The sequence below is a fragment of the Cavia porcellus genome, unplaced genomic scaffold (genome assembly GCF_034190915.1).
Source record: "Cavia porcellus strain 051 isolate PalLab524CR breed Dunkin Hartley unplaced genomic scaffold, mCavPor4.1 scaffold_32, whole genome shotgun sequence".
Classification (NCBI taxonomy): domain Eukaryota; kingdom Metazoa; phylum Chordata; class Mammalia; order Rodentia; family Caviidae; genus Cavia; species Cavia porcellus.
Window position 1 is genome coordinate 16,923,184 of NW_026947515.1, and position 17,789 is coordinate 16,940,972.

Here is a 17,789-nt window from a genome sequence, read left to right on the forward strand (position 1 = left end):
TGACGTTTGGGGGTCCTTAAGGGAGCTACCTCTTCAGGTTTTCCCAGCATCACATTGGGCCTCAAGGTCCCTCGGGCCTCAAGGTCCCACAAAATGATTCCTAGGTACCAGCTGCAGGAATAACTGGGAACAGCTCACCGCTGGGAGTGAAGGACAAACACCTGGCTACGCAAAGCCCCCCTCCTGAGCTAGTCTCTGCTCCATTTCTTGCTGGCCTTGGAGGAACCCTTCTCTGCCATTCATGCTCTGGACTTAGGCAGGTAAATTCCTACCCTGGAGGAGCTTCCAGTTTACCTGAAGAGCCATCTGAGAGCCATTGAGAGAAGCACCGCATTTTTATTTTTATTTTATTTTTATTTTCCAGTATTGGGGGTTGAGCCCAAGGCCTTAACACTAAACTACATCCAGGCCTTTTTTATTTTTTGTTTGTTTGTTTGGAGACAAGATCTTGATACATTACTAAATTGCCCAGATTAGGCTTGGACATGTGATCCTCCTGCCTCAGTCTCCCAGAGTGCTGGGTTTAGCTTTACAGGTATGTACCAATGCGCCAGCTGAGAAGCACCACTTCTTAACAGATCCCCTGTGGGGTTCCAGGTGGGGTGGGTGGTAAGGTGCACACATCTAGTTTCAGCTCAATCTTCCACTCGCTCAACAGGGCCCGGCTCCCTCCCTGGTCTGGGGCTGCCAGACCCCAGCTTGTTTTGGCCTCTGCCTCCACTGAGCTGGAGCCCTGGCTTTCCTGCTGCTTTGCATAGTGGAGCTAATTTTGTCCCCTCCCTTCACCAGGGACCTGGGCAGCCAGCCAAGGTGGAGGAGTCTTCACTTCTCCCCTAATGAGGGTTTGCCCCCACTTGGGGCTGTCCTGGGTCATGGGAGGCTTCAGCTTTACCAAAAAACTAACACCTTTGAATAACTGGGTTTCCCTAAGGCTTTGAAGTGCTTATTGACAGAGAAGCATTTGGGCAGGAGGCCACCTCCTCCACAGACACTCCCCACATGAATTAGTATTCCTAGGTTAAAATGGAGAAGCCCTCCCATATGATTTTGTTCAGGAACTCACATTTTTGGTGTCATCATGGCAATCTTAAGGGGCCTTGGGCCCCAGAATTGGCTCAAGCAGTGGAAACGTTACTGGGTGAAGCACATCTCAGACCTCAGGTGCTTTATCTGTAAAATGTGTATGATAAACCTATCTGGACCTGGGCCTGATGGCAGCTGCCATCCCAGCCTACGGCAGGAAGATCACTTGAGCTCAGGAACTGGAGGCCATTCAAGGCAACGTAGTAACCCTATCTCAAAAAGCCCAAAATCTATCCAAACCAAAGGAATTTAACTATTTGCCTTTTAAAACAAAAAACTATGTAATGAAACTGAGTTTGTTTTGTTTTTGCTACTGTTAGGTTTGGTTTGATCTGTTGAGACAGGATCTCACCATGTTGTTCAGCCTGGCCTCAAACTCATAGCAATCCTCCTGCCTCAGCCTCCCAAGTGCTTGGGATCCCAGGGACATGCCACCACTCCCAGCCTGAGTTTGTTTTCTTTGGGTGAATTCTAGAACATACAGATTTGTATAACCAACTCCATAATTTAGATATGAAACATGAACCAAAAGTTTTTATTGAGCCCAGTGAATACCCAATTGAACAACTCCTAAATGACAGTAATTTATTTTTTTCAGTACTGAACTCAGTGCCTTCACCGTGACTATATCTCTAGTCCTTTTATTTACGTTTTATTTTGTTTGAGGCTTGGTGGGTTGTTTGTTTGTGGGACAAGATCTCACTAAATTGCTCAGGCTGCCAAAACATTCAATCCTGCCTCTGCGTTCAGCTAGCTTGGTCTCTAAGTATTCACTGCTATGCTAGAAACACCAACACATTCTCTTTTACATGACCTTGCTTAAGCTTCTCTATAACCCCGAAAGAAGAGAACCTTATCTCTGTCTCCCCCACCCCCTAGCAAAAAAGAGTCAAGGCTAAGGAAATTACCAGAACTGGCCACAAAGCACACACAGTCTTCCGACTCCAAATGTGGCCCTACATGACACTGCATCACAGTGACCTTCCTTGAAGGACTTCACACCAACAAAACTTTGAGCCATAGGAGCAAGAGAAGGACTGAGGGAAGGGAATTCTGGGACAATTTTGTTTATTTTCAAAGTCTGCCCAGTGAAGAAATTTACTCTTTCCACCCCTGTGGACATGGCTGGACCAGCCGCCCAGAATCCTCAAGAGTCTTCCCTCAGCCATCCTTGCAGGAGCCCAGGTCCTCCTGGCCTTCCCGTCCCCAGCAGGCAGCTGTGAGACCCCTGATGGGCACATGCTCCCCCACCCCCACCTGCTGGGGGAATCCAGCTGGGCCCCTGGGGACCCTGGTTTAAGCACGGGCTGCTTCCTCCTCCACTCTAGCTTGACTTCCGGCCTTCTCTGTGCAGGTGCTGCTTAGCCTAGGTTGCTCTGACCCAAGGCTTTGGGTGTTTTTCCAAAGGCAAGAGAAAACAAAAAATGTGCAAAGCTGCTGCTGTTTGGGCAGCATCAGCATCGAGCAGGCAGTGTTCACCTGAGCAGGGTCTGACCCGGCTAGGCCACCTGCTCAAAGGCCACGGCGGAAGCAGCATTTGGGGTTCCTGGATTCTGTCTGCTCCTTTTAGGCCCCTTCAGAGCTGCAGTGAGACCCCACTTCCGGGGAGTCCCTAGATGTGTCCCAGGTCTCCAGCTGCCCTGCTATGACTCACTCCAGTCCCACGTTGTCCTGCAAACAACAACCAACCTCCCCCTGGAGTCACCCCACTGCCCTGTCTACCCCATAGGGCTTCACTTGGAAACAGAGGCGACTGCAGAGCACAAAAGTTAGCAGACATTAAATGCGGAGTGCAGTGTTAATGTTAAAACCCATCCTGACTGATCCTAGCACAGTTTCTAAAAATTACTTTCCCCTTGGAGCTAAACTCTCCTTCTCCACACAGGAGGACAGGATAGGGAAGGGAGACACTACCTCTAGGATCCAGGTTCACAGGCTGCAATCTCTGAGAATGTTAGTGTGAACTTGGAATGGGCACCGACCCACATATGGCCTTGTGTACTTTTTCATTTTATTTTTTGATGTGCGTGTTGCTGTGCATTCAAGTTCCTGTCCTCATTATTTTAAAATAACTGTAGGAGGATCCTGAGGCAGGACACGGTGTACATCACCAGTCCCAGTCAGCTGCACCTGTGAGCCCCTCTCTTGGGTCTATGCTTCTATCCATTTGTTCCACTCGCCAGACGCATTTGAATTCCCAGCCAGGGACTGGACGAACTGGCCTGCTCCTTCCATTCCCTGGTTTATCTCTCATCTCTGTGTCAGCTGTTTCCTTTCTGGTAGGTTTCCCCGTTGGAGACTTCAGTCTTTAATTTACCATTATACAGTATGTTTATTTATTTGCTATTGTCTCTCTTACCAATAGACTCCAGAAGAGACAGGATCATCTCTTTTGAGTCATCAAGGTATGCATATCTGCCTGGCAGGATATCCGGTATAAGGTATGGGCAGCAGCTACTTCTTGAGTCAGTAATGCCTACAAAGAGAACAAATGAAAGGGAGCAATCCAGCCTCGGAGAGCTTGCAGTGCAGTAAGGGGAACGAGATAGCCACAAATAACCAGAGGGGAAGGTACTATACTTGATCTTCACCAAAAGGTCAAGAAGTAAGACCACAAGATAAGATAAAAGAGGCATTGGTTATTTTTAGCTGAGAGTACCCAGCAGGCAAAGATCCCAGGCTTCCTGCGATTTCTGGAACACACAATGGTCCATATAATTGTTTTCAATGGAATTTGGGAATTATTCCCTAGGGAAGTTACTCAGTATGTCTAGAGACAGTGGACTGTCACCTGACGTGGACGTGGACCTCTTCCATGTTGTTTGGAGATCATCATCACTCAGTATAAACAACACCTGCATCAATACACAGCCGTGTCTGCGCTGCTCTCAGCACGGCTCTCACGGTCCTCCCTCTATGCTTGAGTCCTCTGGCTGCAAAGTGGGCAACTCAAGGGTCCCCTGAGATACAGGAAGTGAAAACATGATGCACACTGAAACGTGCAATACAAATGTGAATCACGATGCGATTTGGTTCATTAAATCAGGCCACATCGAGTTGTTTTTTCTACTGCTTTTCTTAGTGCCTGTGGATACCCCATTCTGAAGCCGGTGTTCCTTATACTCAATTCCTGCCGCTTTCACTGGAGAGCTTCTCCACAGGGACTTGAGTCTGCCTTGCACTGAGGGAAGTCCTGTGCATGCCAGGCAGTGCCACCATCTTTACCAGTCGGGGCTTCTAAAGGGGTTGGAATGGCAGAAAGATCAGGGGCCTTGCCTGGCTGTTGCTTTGGGACTGGAGATCTCAGCAAGAAGGCACCTTATTGGTGATGTTCTGGGAGTGGTGTGGATGATTCATGTGTAGCCCAGATGAAATATATGAACTTCCAAATACACTGAAAGGAACATATACATTCCAAGTTACAACCTGAGTGTTCTTTAAAGATGACTGGGGGTTCATTCTGAGCCCGAGGAGGCTGACCTCAGAGATGCTAATCACAGCCTCTCCCCACAGGCCATCCAGAGACCACTGCTGGGCAGTCCCCAAACCTGATGGAGTCAGTCAGAGGTGTCTGTGTGTCCCAAGACTGGGTGACTTTCCAAATCTAATTCCAAGTTTAGCTTCTTCCAGCACACATCCCGTGTGCCCACTTTGTATAACCGTCAGTCTCCAGCTCAGGGTTCTTCTGGCCTCTGCTCCAGGAGGGGCTTCTTCCGGAGTCCAGAGTCCACATGGACGATTCTCAGCATTGAAGAAGCATCTGACATGGAGGCTCCGTGTTAACGCCCCCATCAGGTGACACAGGAGGAAAGATGGCAGGGGAGGCAGAAGACTCCATGGGCTCGGGGCCGCCTCCCCTGGCTTCCTGGCCCCTACTCTTTGGTGGAGCTGGAAGCAGGAGAGAAAAGGATGTGTCTGATGTCCCTGTGGCCCCATCTTCCTCAAGCCTGTATCCAGGCGATGCTCCCCACAAGCCTGCCTGGAGAACATTCTCCAGGGTCCCAGGCCTCCCGGGAGGTGACAAACAGGAGTCCTAGAAGGAAAAGGTGGTGAGGCCCAAGCATTCATGTTCCAGAACAAGGGCATGAGTTTTTGTGGTTGATGCCAACATCATAATCAACCATGCAACCAACTGCTTCTATTTGTTTTCTCAGTTTGAAGCCCTAGGTGTCCTGAGACTCAGGGATGGAAGGCTTAGGGGCAGGGAGTGCGTTTCTTTCTGCCTTCAACCCGGGGCTGAGGGATTTAGAAGTCAGAAATAACTGAGGGGCACCACACAGTGTGCTAGGAGAAAGGGCTCCAGACGGTGGAACACTGAGAAATCAAGGCCGAGGAGGCTGCCACCTTGGCTGATTTGGCTCATGAAGGTGGTCTCTCAGAGCCTCAGTCTCTTCCTCTGAAAACAAGTGTGACTAAGACTTGTTCACATAACTGTTGTGAGATTGCACGTAGCTATGCTCTTTCATTTCTGTACTGATCTCTGGACAGACACTAAAAGATGGGAAAAACAGCAAAGAACTACAATGACTGCTTAGGGCACTTTTGAGGTTCCTGTACATTGAGTTTTATTGCTGGGAAGACCCAAGCCCTCAAAGGCTTCCCCTGCTCTGAGATTCTCTGATGTTTCAGGGCAAATGCAAAGAAGCATTGTGGCCTGTTTCTGTTCCCAAGATTTGTGCTTCTCGGTTTGTATCTCTGTGGCAGATCTGAGGAGAGGTTTGATCATTAATTGTGACATGTCAACTTGACTTGCATAACTGCCCAGCAGGGGCTGGGGATTTAGCTCAGCGGCATAAGCGCCTGCCTTGCAAGCAGGCAGTTGTGAGTTTGATTCCTGGTACCGATAAAAAGGAAAAAGACAAAAAAAAAAAAAGAACTGTAAAGTTCTGAATGTATCTGGATGGTTGATGGGTAGGCCAGTAACTTGAGGAGGGAAAGATCTACCCCAGTCTGAGGCATCAACCAATAGGATTGTAGCCTAGATAAAATAAAAAGGGAAAGGAGGGCTGGGGATTTAGCTCAGTGGTATAAGTGGCTGCCTGGCAAATGCGAGGTCGTGAGTTAGATTCCTGGTACCAAAAAAAGGTGAGGGGAAGGAGAGGAAAAAATTTTTTTCAGAAGAGCTTCAATCTTTGCCCTTGCCATTGGACACTGGTCTCCACATTCTTCAGCTTTGCAGTGCAGAGTCACACTGGTGACTCTATGGCGAGCTTCCAGGCCTTAGACCTTTGATTGCTACTAAATCCTTTGGCTTTCCAGAGCAAATTGTCATTTTGGGTCCTTCTACCTCTGGTCCTGTAAGCTTACCTAATAAATCCCTACCTATTGATTACCTTCCTCTAGGACAAACGCAATACCTCAAGTTTCAGTCCTCTGCCCCATAAACATAAGGGGACTCCAGCACTCAGAGAAGAGAGGCAACATGTGGGATCCACGCCCTTCACTGGTTGTGTCATCACCACACTCAGCTGCTTCAGCTCTACTAGGTGATGGGATGGAGGAAGCAAGTAAGGAATCTGGAGCCAAACTGTGCCCAGAACACCCAGAATCTACTGCCAGTCTTTGGCCTCCTTTCTAAGCACAATTCTCTCTGGGTACAGGGAAAGCACGTAGGGAAGAAGAAAGGGACAGGACACAGAATGGGAAGGAGTCAACACTGCTCTCAAGAAACAGTCGTCCTGACACTGCCCCACTTGGGGAACTGTGGGGCTCTCTCAACCTTGGTAGACAAACTCTACTGCACCATCCTGATGGAACGACCCCGAACTCTGCTTCTGTCATTCTCGTAAGACCTCAGAATGGGTGGTCTCTCTAGCTGAGACCCTCTGTGCACAATCCTCATGACCATGGTGATGAGGAAGGGGATGATGGTTAGCCCAGGGGCATGACACCCGCAGACAAGCGGGAACAGGATGAGTGGGAGGAGCTTGTAAATTATCCATCAGCACAAACCGTCAGCGGCCCCATGCATAAATACAAGGAGAAAACAGACAGCAGCCTTGTGGGTGGGGGGTGGAAGGGGACCAGGGTATAAAAAGGGCCCACAAGGGACCAACTCCAGAATCCTACGCTCCAGTTCCCGAAACCAGTCAGGGTCCTGTGGACAGCTCACTCAGCTGCAATGGCTGCAGGTAAGTGTCCCTGAAGTCCCTTTGGGCATGGTGTGGACCAAGGGGAGGTGTGGGGACCCTGCAGACAGAGTGGGGGAATCAACCCTTGGGTTTGGAGTTTCAGAATGTGAATACAGCCATCTAATCCCAACATGCCGACTATGCTCTCGGTGCTTAGGAGAGGTGGGGGAGAAGGAACTGCCTCAGAGTGGTCCCCTGCTCTCGGGCCTCCCTCACCCTCCTGTCTCTCCCTAGGCTCTCAGGCCACCTGGCTCCTCATCTTCGCCCTGCTCTGCCTGCCCTGGCCTAAGGAGGTCCGTGGTTTCCCGGCCATGCCTTTGTCCAGCCTTTTTGGCAACGCAGTGCTCCGAGCCCAGCACCTGCATCAGTTGGCTGCTGACACCTACAAAGAATTTGTAAGCTCCCCAGGGATGGGTACCTGGCCAGGGTAGTGAACCCTCCCTGGAAAGTAATGAGAGGAAAGTGAGGGGCTCAGGGGTTGTACGCAAGTAAAGTGTGGTTTGGATGAGCAGAAACTAGGGAGCTTCCTGATAAAGTAGCTATGGAAGCTGCTCACCAGCCCAGACCTCAGTGATGGTGCTTCCCCTAGGAGCGCACCTACATCCCCGAGGGACAGCGTTACTCCATCCACAACACCCAGACTGCCTTCTGCTTCTCGGAGACCATCCCTGCTCCAACGGACAAGGAAGAAGCCCAGCAGAGATCCGTGAGTGGCCACCAGGCTCTTCAAAGTCAGTTCTCCCTTCCTTCCTGGCAGCCCTGCCCATGCCCCAGGCCAGGGGTCACCTTCTCTCCCAGACTAGGTTGTGGGAGGCCCAAGCAGAGACCACCCTAGCTGCGCGGCAACTCGCTGGTCTTCTCCCACAGGACGTGGAGCTCCTGCACTTCTCACTGCTGCTCATCCAGTCATGGCTGGGGCCTGTGCAGTTCCTCAGCAGGGTCTTCACCAACAGCCTGGTGTTCGGCACCTCGGACCGTGTCTATGAAAAACTGAAGGACCTGGAGGAGGGCATCCAGGCGCTGATGCGGGTAAGGATGGCCCTGGGGCCACAACCACCACCCCACTGGCCAGCTACAGGCTGGTGGGACTTCCAGAGCTGTGGGGGGAAATGCTGCTGCTCTTCCTTTCCCCTTCTGGATCCTCCAGGCGGTTCTCTAGGCCACTGAAGATGGGGAGGAAGGTGGATGCAAGTGGGAAGCCAGGACTCTCATGAACTTGGCTTCTGCCGTCCTTCCTCCCAATTACAGGAACTAGAAGATGGCACCCCCCGTGCCGGGCAGATCCTCAAGCAAACCTATGACAAATTTGACACCAACTTACGCAGCAACGACGCACTGCTCAAGAACTACGGGCTGCTCTCCTGCTTCAGGAAGGACCTGCACAGGACTGAGACCTACCTGCGGGTCATGAAGTGTCGCCGCTTTGTGGAGAGCAGCTGTGCCTTCTAGTTGCACAGTGTTTCTGTCACCCGCCTGCTTCTCTCCGTACCCTGGAAAGTGCCACTCCAGTGCCCACTGTCCTTGTCCCAATAAAACTGAGCTGCATCATATTATCTGACTAGGTGTCTTTCTGTTATGCAATGGAAGTGGGGGGCAGTAAGACTGGGCGGACAACCCACAGGAATCCTGTGGGGTCTCTGGAACTGGGCTACTGAGATAGTGGTCCTGGGTCTTCTCATGTCAGAGAGAAGCTGACACATTACTCCTCCATCACACCCTAACTCTGCCACCTGTTGGTGTCCCAGTTTTCTGGGTAGTCACTAGTTAACAAGCTCATAGGTCACCCCATAAAGTACTTGGAGGCCTCTCTCCCTCTCCCACCAGCACCAGAAATGCCAAATTCACCTCCCTCAGAGCGAGAAGAAACGAAAACAAGACAGGCTAATACACGCAGAAACAAATGCCCCCTCTCCTCAATGAGAAATACGAGGGAAATCACAGAATTATGTCCTTGCATAAAACTTTAGGCTAAATATTCATTAGGTTCCACTACCCATAGGAAATGAGGTGAGAGCAAAAAATGAACAAAACCAGCACATTCGGAATCCGAATTGGGCAAAGAAAGTGGAAGAGAAAATAGGGATTGCAAATCCTGGGCCAGGAGATGCCACGTCAATGACTTTGTGAGTGATGAGAGCTGAGTGAGACAGGAGATGTGCCATGGACACCACGCAGAGGATGGAGCCGCCAAAGTGCAGCTCGTCCAGTCTTGGGCCACGCATGTCTGCAGGAAGAAGTTTGCCAGACCTAATTCTTCAACACTACTGGGACCCCTGAAGTTCCTTTGGTTTCTTTTCTTTCTTTCTTTTTTTTTTGATACTGGGGATTGAACTTGCGACCTCACACTTGCCAGGCAGGCGCTTATGCCACTGAGCTAAATCCCTGGCCCCCTTTGTTTTTTTTTGTATGCAAAATCATTTTTTTTCCCCTTTGGTATGGGGATCAAACTCACAACCTTGCGCCTGCCAAGCAGGCACTTGTGCCACTGAGCTAAACCCCCAGTGCAAAATCTAATTTTTAAACATTGGCCACTAATACATATTGAAAACATTTTAAGGTCAAAAAATGAATGCAAACACATCTGGTTTTCAAGCTGGCAGGGATCAGCTTTGTTCTAAAGGCAGTGTTATTAGGACAGCTTGGCATAAGCAAAGAATCAGAGACTCTTTTGTAGTTTGTGTTCTTGAACAAATTACTTAACAGCCTTGAGATAATAATACACGCTATTTGTAGTTTGTGTTCTTGAACAAATTACTTAACAGCCTTGAGATAATAATACACAGATTTTATGAGGGTTAACTGAAATTGTATTGCTAGCCCTTGTGTTTTTCAGATTCCATGCAATATTTTTAATTCACTCTGACAAGATAGCATTTCTGAATTCCTTCCATCAGCGTTGCCAAAATGTGCACAGTGAGCTTTGTCCCTTTATGCATATTTGAGAGCAGAACTCACACTTTCCACTTTCTTCAAAGTCCTCAGAAAGTGAGGATCTGGGCTTCCAGGTCAAGCAAGCTCACACTTGCCTTGAAGCTCCTTTAATTCACGAGTTTCGCTGGGGGGTAGCAGGGTGGTTGACCTCTTGCTTAGCGTGTGTGAAGCTCTGGATTTGAACTCCAGTGTTGAAAAAAAAATTAAATGAAACTAAACTAAAATACAGAAGTCTCTGACAGAGCTGAGAAATACTGAACGATAGTAGCATCATGCCAGCTGGGCCCAGTTGGTATAAAGCTTTCCCAGTTTTTACACCAAAAGCATGATGTCCAAGGATCCCCTAAACTCAATACAAACTAAGCTATTAAGATTGGCCGCCTGAGCCAGGCATAGAGGCACACAGCTGAAATCCCAGCACTGTGGACTTCAAGTCAGGAAGATCACTGACAGTTCAAGGCCAGCCTCAATTACGTAGCAAGATCTGATCTCAAAAATAAACAAACAAATGATTTGAAATGGCTGGGGATATAGCTTACTGTGAAGGTCCTGGTTCATCCCCCAGTACCAGGGGGAAAAATCTTCTAACTAGGATTTGTAAATCCTAAGAAACCAAAAAGGAGAAAGTATGGAAAGGAAGAAATAAAAAACCAGACAACTAGGAAGAAAGAACATAATGGGCCAGTTGGGCCAATGGTGGTGCATGCCTGTAATCCCAGCATTTGAGAGGCTGAGATGGGAGGATTGCTATGACTCTAAGGCTATCCTGGGCTACTTGTGAATTCAAGGCCAGCCTACACTACATACAGGATACAGATGGAGGCTGAATTCCTGAATTCCAGGATCCTGAACTCCAGGCTAGCCTGGGGTACATAGCAAGACTCTGTCTCAAAACAAAACAAGAACTTTTAGGGTCTGGAAACAATGGGAGCAACTACCCATAAGAATTTGTTGCTAGTGGGGCTGGGGATTTCGCTCAGCAGCATAAGTGCCTGCCTTGCAAGCCTGTGGTCATAAGTTCGATCCCTGGTACCAGTAAAAATACAAAAAAATACGAAAAAAAAAAAAAAAGAATTTGTTACTATACTGGAAAAGAAAGGCAATGAGACATTTTTGGGCTGTGTGAATTGGCAAGGAGGGGCTAGGGGACTCCTGGTTGTGTGAATCTCTGGAAAGGAAAAAGAACAGGTGCACCCATGGGGAAGAGCTTAGAACAAATGTAGGTGGGATGACTAATCCGAAGTATCTGTAGTAGAGGGTTGCCTAGCATGCTGCACGCTAACCACCTGCACTGAGACAACACAGAAGAAAAGTACTGAGCTCTAAACTACCCCCAGGGTGACACTTAATTATGGGAACCCAAGCAAGAAGTTACCTGGAGCTCAAAGACCCACAGTGCCCAGCATGTGGCCAACCGCAGGCTGGCATCTGCAGTGTCTCTTGGTTTGCAGGGACCCTGTAGGACGACTGTCAACAGCGACGCCGTGTGGCAGTGTGGAGCAAAGACCAGCCAGGCCAAGCCTCCAGCGCCCCCTGCTGGAAATAGGAAAGTCAAATGACTGCTGCTTCTTTTCCCGGTTTAGTGTGCCTCTGGGCTTTGGGGCCCTAAAGTGGCCTTCACAGATGTAAAACAACTGCAGGAAACAACTGCAGGCCTAATGCAGTTAGCTGACCGTGACAGAAATGTCTGGAGGTCCCTTGATTAGCTTCTCTCTCTCTCTCTGGTACCTGAGATTGAACTCAGGGCCTCATGCATGCTAGGCAAGTACTCTACCACTGAGCTACATCCCCAGCCCTACTCTGCTCTCTTAAATCTACTTCATAAGCTATTTCTTCAAGTGCTCCATTTGAGGTGAATGTTTGTGTTACACTTACATTGTGAGAGAGTTGAGGGCTATCATAGTGGAATAATTGAGATCGAAAAGATCAAATTTGGGGGAGCACTGTTTTTACAAACTCAGATCAAAATGTGTCCAGGATCTCTCTCTTGAGCCTGAGTTAGATTTTCTCTTTAACAATCTATGTTGTCCTGAACATAGCAAATTTAGTCTCTTCATCTACCCTCGCTTCCCTGATATGGTTTGGGTAAGTGTCCCCCAAAGAACCACACGTTAAAATCTTGGTTCCCAATCTGATGGTGCTATTGAAAGATGGTAGAATCTTTTTCTTTTTACTTTTTTTTTTTTTTTACTCAGTACTGGGGATCGAACTCACGACTGCTAGCACTTGCAAGACAGGTGCTTATGCTGCTGAGCTAAATCTCTAACCCTGATAGTATAATCTTTTAAGATATGGCATCTAGTGAAAGGGAGTTAGCTCAATATCCCCTTGAAGGGGATATTGAGACCCCAGGCCCAAAGGTTACAGAGTAAAGTGATCACAGACTGAAATCTATAACTAAAATAAACCCTTTTGCTTTATAGGTTGATTTAGCTATATAGTATTTGTTACAATAATGGAAAGCTGACTTAACACATTCCTTTTTTGTACTGGTAATCAAACTTAGGACCTCACACTGGCCAGGCTGGCAGTGTGCTGCTGAGCTCTATCCCTGGCCCAAACACATTCCTAATTTTGAGTCAGTGAACTATACTCTCAGCCCAAGAAGACACCTCTCGAAGCTTAAAAGAAAGTCTTACATACACATGAAAATAGATATTTCTTTATGCAAAGGGAGAATAAACATTAGAACTGTAACTTAGGAAGCCATGTAGTTAAATATATATGTCAAATTGGAGTTCACAGGTGATTACTCTGTAATGGTTTCTGAAAAAGAACTCAGAGGTATTTGAGACCCTTCACCTAGGAGGTCAATTTCATAGAACCTCTACCTTCCCCTTCAGAGACAAAACATCAGTGCTGAGTGACCTCCCTAGCTGACCCAATGTGGAATTTATGCTTTTTATTCTGCTCCAGGCTAACAACTGATGATTATCAAGTTAAGGCATAACTGAAAGAGAAATGAAATACAGATGACTAGAAAGGAGAAAAGGGAAATCATAACTTTAAAAATAAAAACTGCAGCTTCAAGACACAAACCTAGTTTTTAAAGTTTTTTTTTTTTTCCTCTCAAGACACAGTGAGCCTGGGCCATTCCATTTTAGTTGCAAATGGAGTTTGCCAAGGCATGGTGGCACGAGTGAGTAGTCCCAAAAGTCCAGAGGCTGAGGCAGGAGGGTCACCATGACTTTAGAGCCAACCTGCCATGCAGACTGAATCTGAGGATTACATAGTGAGACCCTGTCTCAAAAAAACAAAAACAACAACAGCAAATACCTTGCAGATAGACTTGGCCATCCACTTTTACCGTAAACAGGCTTTTTTTTTTTTTTAACTTGTAAATTGCCCTTTCCTTGGGGATGAGCTAGAATTCACCTGGACTGGGTTTGAACTTTTGATCTTCATGTCGCAGCCCCCTACAGAGCTAGGATGACCGGATGCACCACTCTGCCTGGGATGTTTTTTGTTATTTTGAGGCTGGATGTTACTATGTTGCTCAGGTTGGCCTCAAATTCAGACTTAAAAGCTATCCTCCTGCCTCAAGCTGCCCACATACCTGGAGGCACATACAACTGCTGGCCTCTGTGGATATTGTGTTTGCTTTGTTGTTTGTTTGATTTTTTTTTTTTTTTTTTTTTTTTGGTCTTTTTTCAGACAGGGTCTCACTATGCAGTTCAGGCTGTCTTGAGCTCACTTTGTAGCCCAGGCTGGTCTCGAACTCATGACAATCCTCCTGCTTCAGCCTCCAAGTGCTTGGATTACAGTCGTGTGCCACTACACCTGGTACAGCTGGTTTTTAATGAGGGTGCCAAAACAATTTAATAGTGAAAGAACAGCCATTTCAAGGAATGGAATGTAACAGGGTTGAATCCCAACAGTACAAAAAGAAAAAAGAAAAAATATGGATTCATGCTTATTTCCTTGTATGTGGATAACTTTTGAAAACATTATGCTACATGGAATAAGGCAGACACAAAAGATCACTTAATTTATGATTCTCATTTATGCAAAATATCCAGACAAAGAAATAAATAAATATAGGAAGCAGAATATGTCCACCGATTGAAAACTGATGGTCACCATCAACAACTGAAATGACTCAGCATGGTGCTGACTGCAGATGGCCCATCTGAGAATTGTTGCCTGCATAAAAAGGAGACCTGGAGAGGAACAGGAGAGTTTTGTTTGGTGCTGTTGGTTCTCCTGTTGCTGTGGGTTCTCCTGGAAGAGCTTGCCGAGCTTCTTTCCTGATATGAACTCGGCTTGGGACCTTGTTGTTGCTGAGAATGGCAGCGGTTCCCTTAGGGGGAGCTCTGGTCCTAACCGTGAGTGTTGCTTCCTGGCTCCAATGCAGATCCCTCAGCCTGCTGGCTCAGATCCTTCAACACCCCCCCCCCCCCCCCCCCCCCCCCCCCGGCACAGACTTTTAGCTTCCACCACTAAACTTGAGCCTTCCCAGTACAGATCCATGGAACAGACTTGCATGAGTCATTGTGGGCTCTAGGCCGCTAGTTGGATTCATGGGGGACATTGTCATGGGCTCTAGGTCTTTAGCTGAACGCATGCAGGATATTGCCATGGGATCTAGACCCTCAGCTGGATTCTCTAGGTCTTTAGTGTGTGGACAGATTTCTTGCACTTTCTTTGTATTTACTTCCTTGGGTGACCATCCTAAATAGTACTATAAATTATGTATCCTGGACTGTCTTGTTCTCCTTGCAATCCCTGACTACAGCACAGCTTAATGGCTGTACAGAGCTGGAGGTGGGGAAGAAAATGAACACTGCCAGTGGCCACAGGGTTTCTTTTGGGGTAATGAATATGTTATAAAATTATGATGACTTGATTGTACAACTTTGTGTAACTATATTAAAAATGATTGGATTGGACACTCTATTTCTTTATTTTTGCAGTGATAAGGCTCAGACCTCAGCCTGGTGTATAGTAAATGCGCTTCCAGTTGACCTTCCTTTCCAGCTTAAAACTGTGCAGTATCACAGGCTGAATTATAGGACAACTGAATTACATCTCAGCTTGTTATATTTAAAACTTGTGAGATTAAAGCAATGGGGCATTTATGGGAACAAAAAATTGCCTCCCTCATTAAACCATCTGAAACTCATTTTAGTCATTTTAAGATGTTTAAACTTTCTTAAAAAGTTCTATAATAGTACTAGAGAAAAGATGAATTGGCTTAGAAAAATAATCTTGGTGTAAAGTCGTCTTTCTTAAGTATAACATGAAACACAGGAGCTAAAGAGAAATAATATGTTTGTCTATATAAAGAATTAAGATATCTGTGTGGAAGAAATACTGTAAGCCAAAAGTCAAAATGCAGAAAATATAAGGTATATTTACAATCACTGAGCCACACGCCTGCCCTGACATACTATATTTGTATTGAACTAGTGTTTTCATGAAAGTATCAATAACTTTTATTATTTTGCACAGAAAACTCTCTAGAAGGATATTCAAAAATTCTTGAAGTCCTTACTGCAAAGAGTATATGCCTGGGTCAGAGGGGTCAGAGGGGTCAGAGGGACTTTTCCTGTATTTCTCTTCTGCTGGAACAATAAGCATATACTACTTTACAAAATATTTTTAGTGAAAAAGTCAACCGTCGTATACTTTATAGATTTTAAAACCTAGAGGATTATATTTCCCTTGGTAAGAACTGTGAAGGTATAAGAATTTATCATACAAGTTTTTAAAACAGATACTGTGCTCAAGAAAGAATAATATTGGGCCGGGGATTTAGCTCAGCAGCAGAAGCGCCTGCCTGGCAAGAGTGAGGTCATGAGTTCAATCCTTGGTACCAAAAAAAAAAAAAACCATGAAAGAGGAGAGGGGGCACCCAACAAAGTGTGATAGCAGACCTCCCTGAAAGCAGGCACAGTCTGTCATCAGTGAACGGTCTCAGCTGGCAGCATTGGCCAGTGATTTCAGGATCTCCTTCTGTTTTTTTAACTGCAAGCACTTTTTTTTTTTTTTTTTTTTTTTGCCAAATCTTCCTAAATTTGAAAAAAAGAGAAATTTTTTTCTGAGTTTCTTTCTTAAAATATTACATTTATTGACATGATACATGTAATAAAGAAAAAGGCATTTTTTCATGGTCATAAATATCCAATTATTTCAACTAATATCACAGGAACTGTCTTCCTGGGCTCCTCAAGATTTGGCTGGATATTTGGGTACTCCAGATAGATACAATTCAAGCTTGTAATCCCTTGTCCTGTTCAGAAGACGGTTTCATGAAGGAGAGATTCTCAAATGATGCAGTGGATCCTTGGCCTGTCATTTAGAAAGCACAGGAGCTTGACCTCCTGTAAGTAGTTCTGCTGAACCTCGGCTTGCAAATTTGTACATCAGATCTAACACGACATTTTACAAATATCTGTATTTTCCTTCGAGCAAATGTTTGTTGATACAAAATGCATCAAAGCACCAGGAATACAACAATTAAAAAATTCTTATAAAATGTCTCCTTTGCCTTCACTTCTGAAGTTACAGGTTTAGAAGTACAGTTCTTTTTTTTTTTTTTTTTTTGTCTTTTTCCTTTTTATCAGTACCGGGGATCGAACTCACGACTGCCTGCTTACAAGGCAGGCGCTTATGCCACTGAGCTAAATCCCCAGCCCCTAGAAGTATAGTTCTTGAGGGAATATTATTTTCAACATAAATATTAACAATAGTGTTATCTACTGGTTTCTAAAGTGGTTGTAATATATTATAGTCATTTTAAAAAGTAGCATTATGTATTTGGCATAACACCTTTGATAATAATTGATTACTTGTCACAGGTGATGTGCATCTGTATGTGTATTTAATGCACACCTGTAATCCCAGGTAGTCAAGTGCCTGAGGCAGGAGGATCACAAGTTCTAGACCATCCTGGTTTGTGAATCTACTTTTGATAATAATTTCCTAGGGGATATCTCTAGTGTGTGGTTGAATGGGTCTGTTACTAATGCTCCCAAGAAGGGAAGTGGACTTGCAGCTGCCAGAAAACAACTTGTGTGCAAAGAGGCAAAATTTTCTTACCAAAAATAGATCATTCTGATAGAAGTAGAAAAGCTTAATTTCCCAAATCTGCAATTTATGGCATTATAAAGCTTCTGGCCTTGGGAGTCTCTGAATACCACTCATAGGTCTTACTAGAAAGAGGTCCAGGAAGTTTGAGCAAAGCAGAAAATGAGTCTTGGTATCTAAAAAAAATATTTTTCCCTTTCATATCAAGAATTTTTTAAGTCTGTTCCAGAACAAAGACCAGTTTGTTGAAAGGGACTTTGAGAGACCACAGGCACCTACAGTCTTGGGAGCTGGTCTAGTAGATACTATTTCAAAGGCATGAGTCTTGATAACTAATTAATGAACCAGTTATTTCCTGCAACAACCATGGTTTGGTTCTTAGTGTCCTGCAAGGATCTGAGAGTCTCTTTGTCAGGTGGAGAAAAAGTGGGCAACTGTGCACTGATGCCAACAAAATGCCCACCGAGGCTGAGGAGTGTGTCACGGATGCATCTACTGTCCCATCTCTGCTTGTTCACCCAGGCAAGAGATTTCTTTGTATCTGGATCCAGATATCACCTTGGACTAGTGCTGCATAGAAAAAGATGGAATACCTCCACTGGTAACATTACTCCT

At 46.0% G+C, this 17,789-nt stretch overlaps 1 protein-coding gene across 1 annotated transcript; it reads left to right on the plus strand.

The window, feature by feature from the left end:
• The first annotated feature begins 7,156 nt into the window (after positions 1 to 7,156).
• Gh1 (growth hormone 1) lies at positions 7,157 to 8,764 on the plus strand. The gene is made up of 5 exons (NM_001172859.1): positions 7,157 to 7,214; positions 7,449 to 7,609; positions 7,804 to 7,920; positions 8,082 to 8,243; positions 8,463 to 8,764. Exons 1-5 carry the CDS (start codon positions 7,205 to 7,207, stop codon positions 8,661 to 8,663), a joined length of 651 nt encoding a protein of 216 aa, NP_001166330.1. The 5' UTR covers positions 7,157 to 7,204; the 3' UTR covers positions 8,664 to 8,764.
• The last annotated feature ends 9,025 nt before the right edge of the window (positions 8,765 to 17,789 follow it).

Coding starts and splice junctions, on each gene's coding strand:
- Gh1 (NM_001172859.1), top strand. Junction 7,610..7,803: donor CTGACACCTACAAAGAATTT/GTAAGCTCCCCA, acceptor TGCTTCCCCTAG/GAGCGCACCTACATCCCCGA. Junction 8,244..8,462: donor GCATCCAGGCGCTGATGCGG/GTAAGGATGGCC, acceptor TCCCAATTACAG/GAACTAGAAGATGGCACCCC.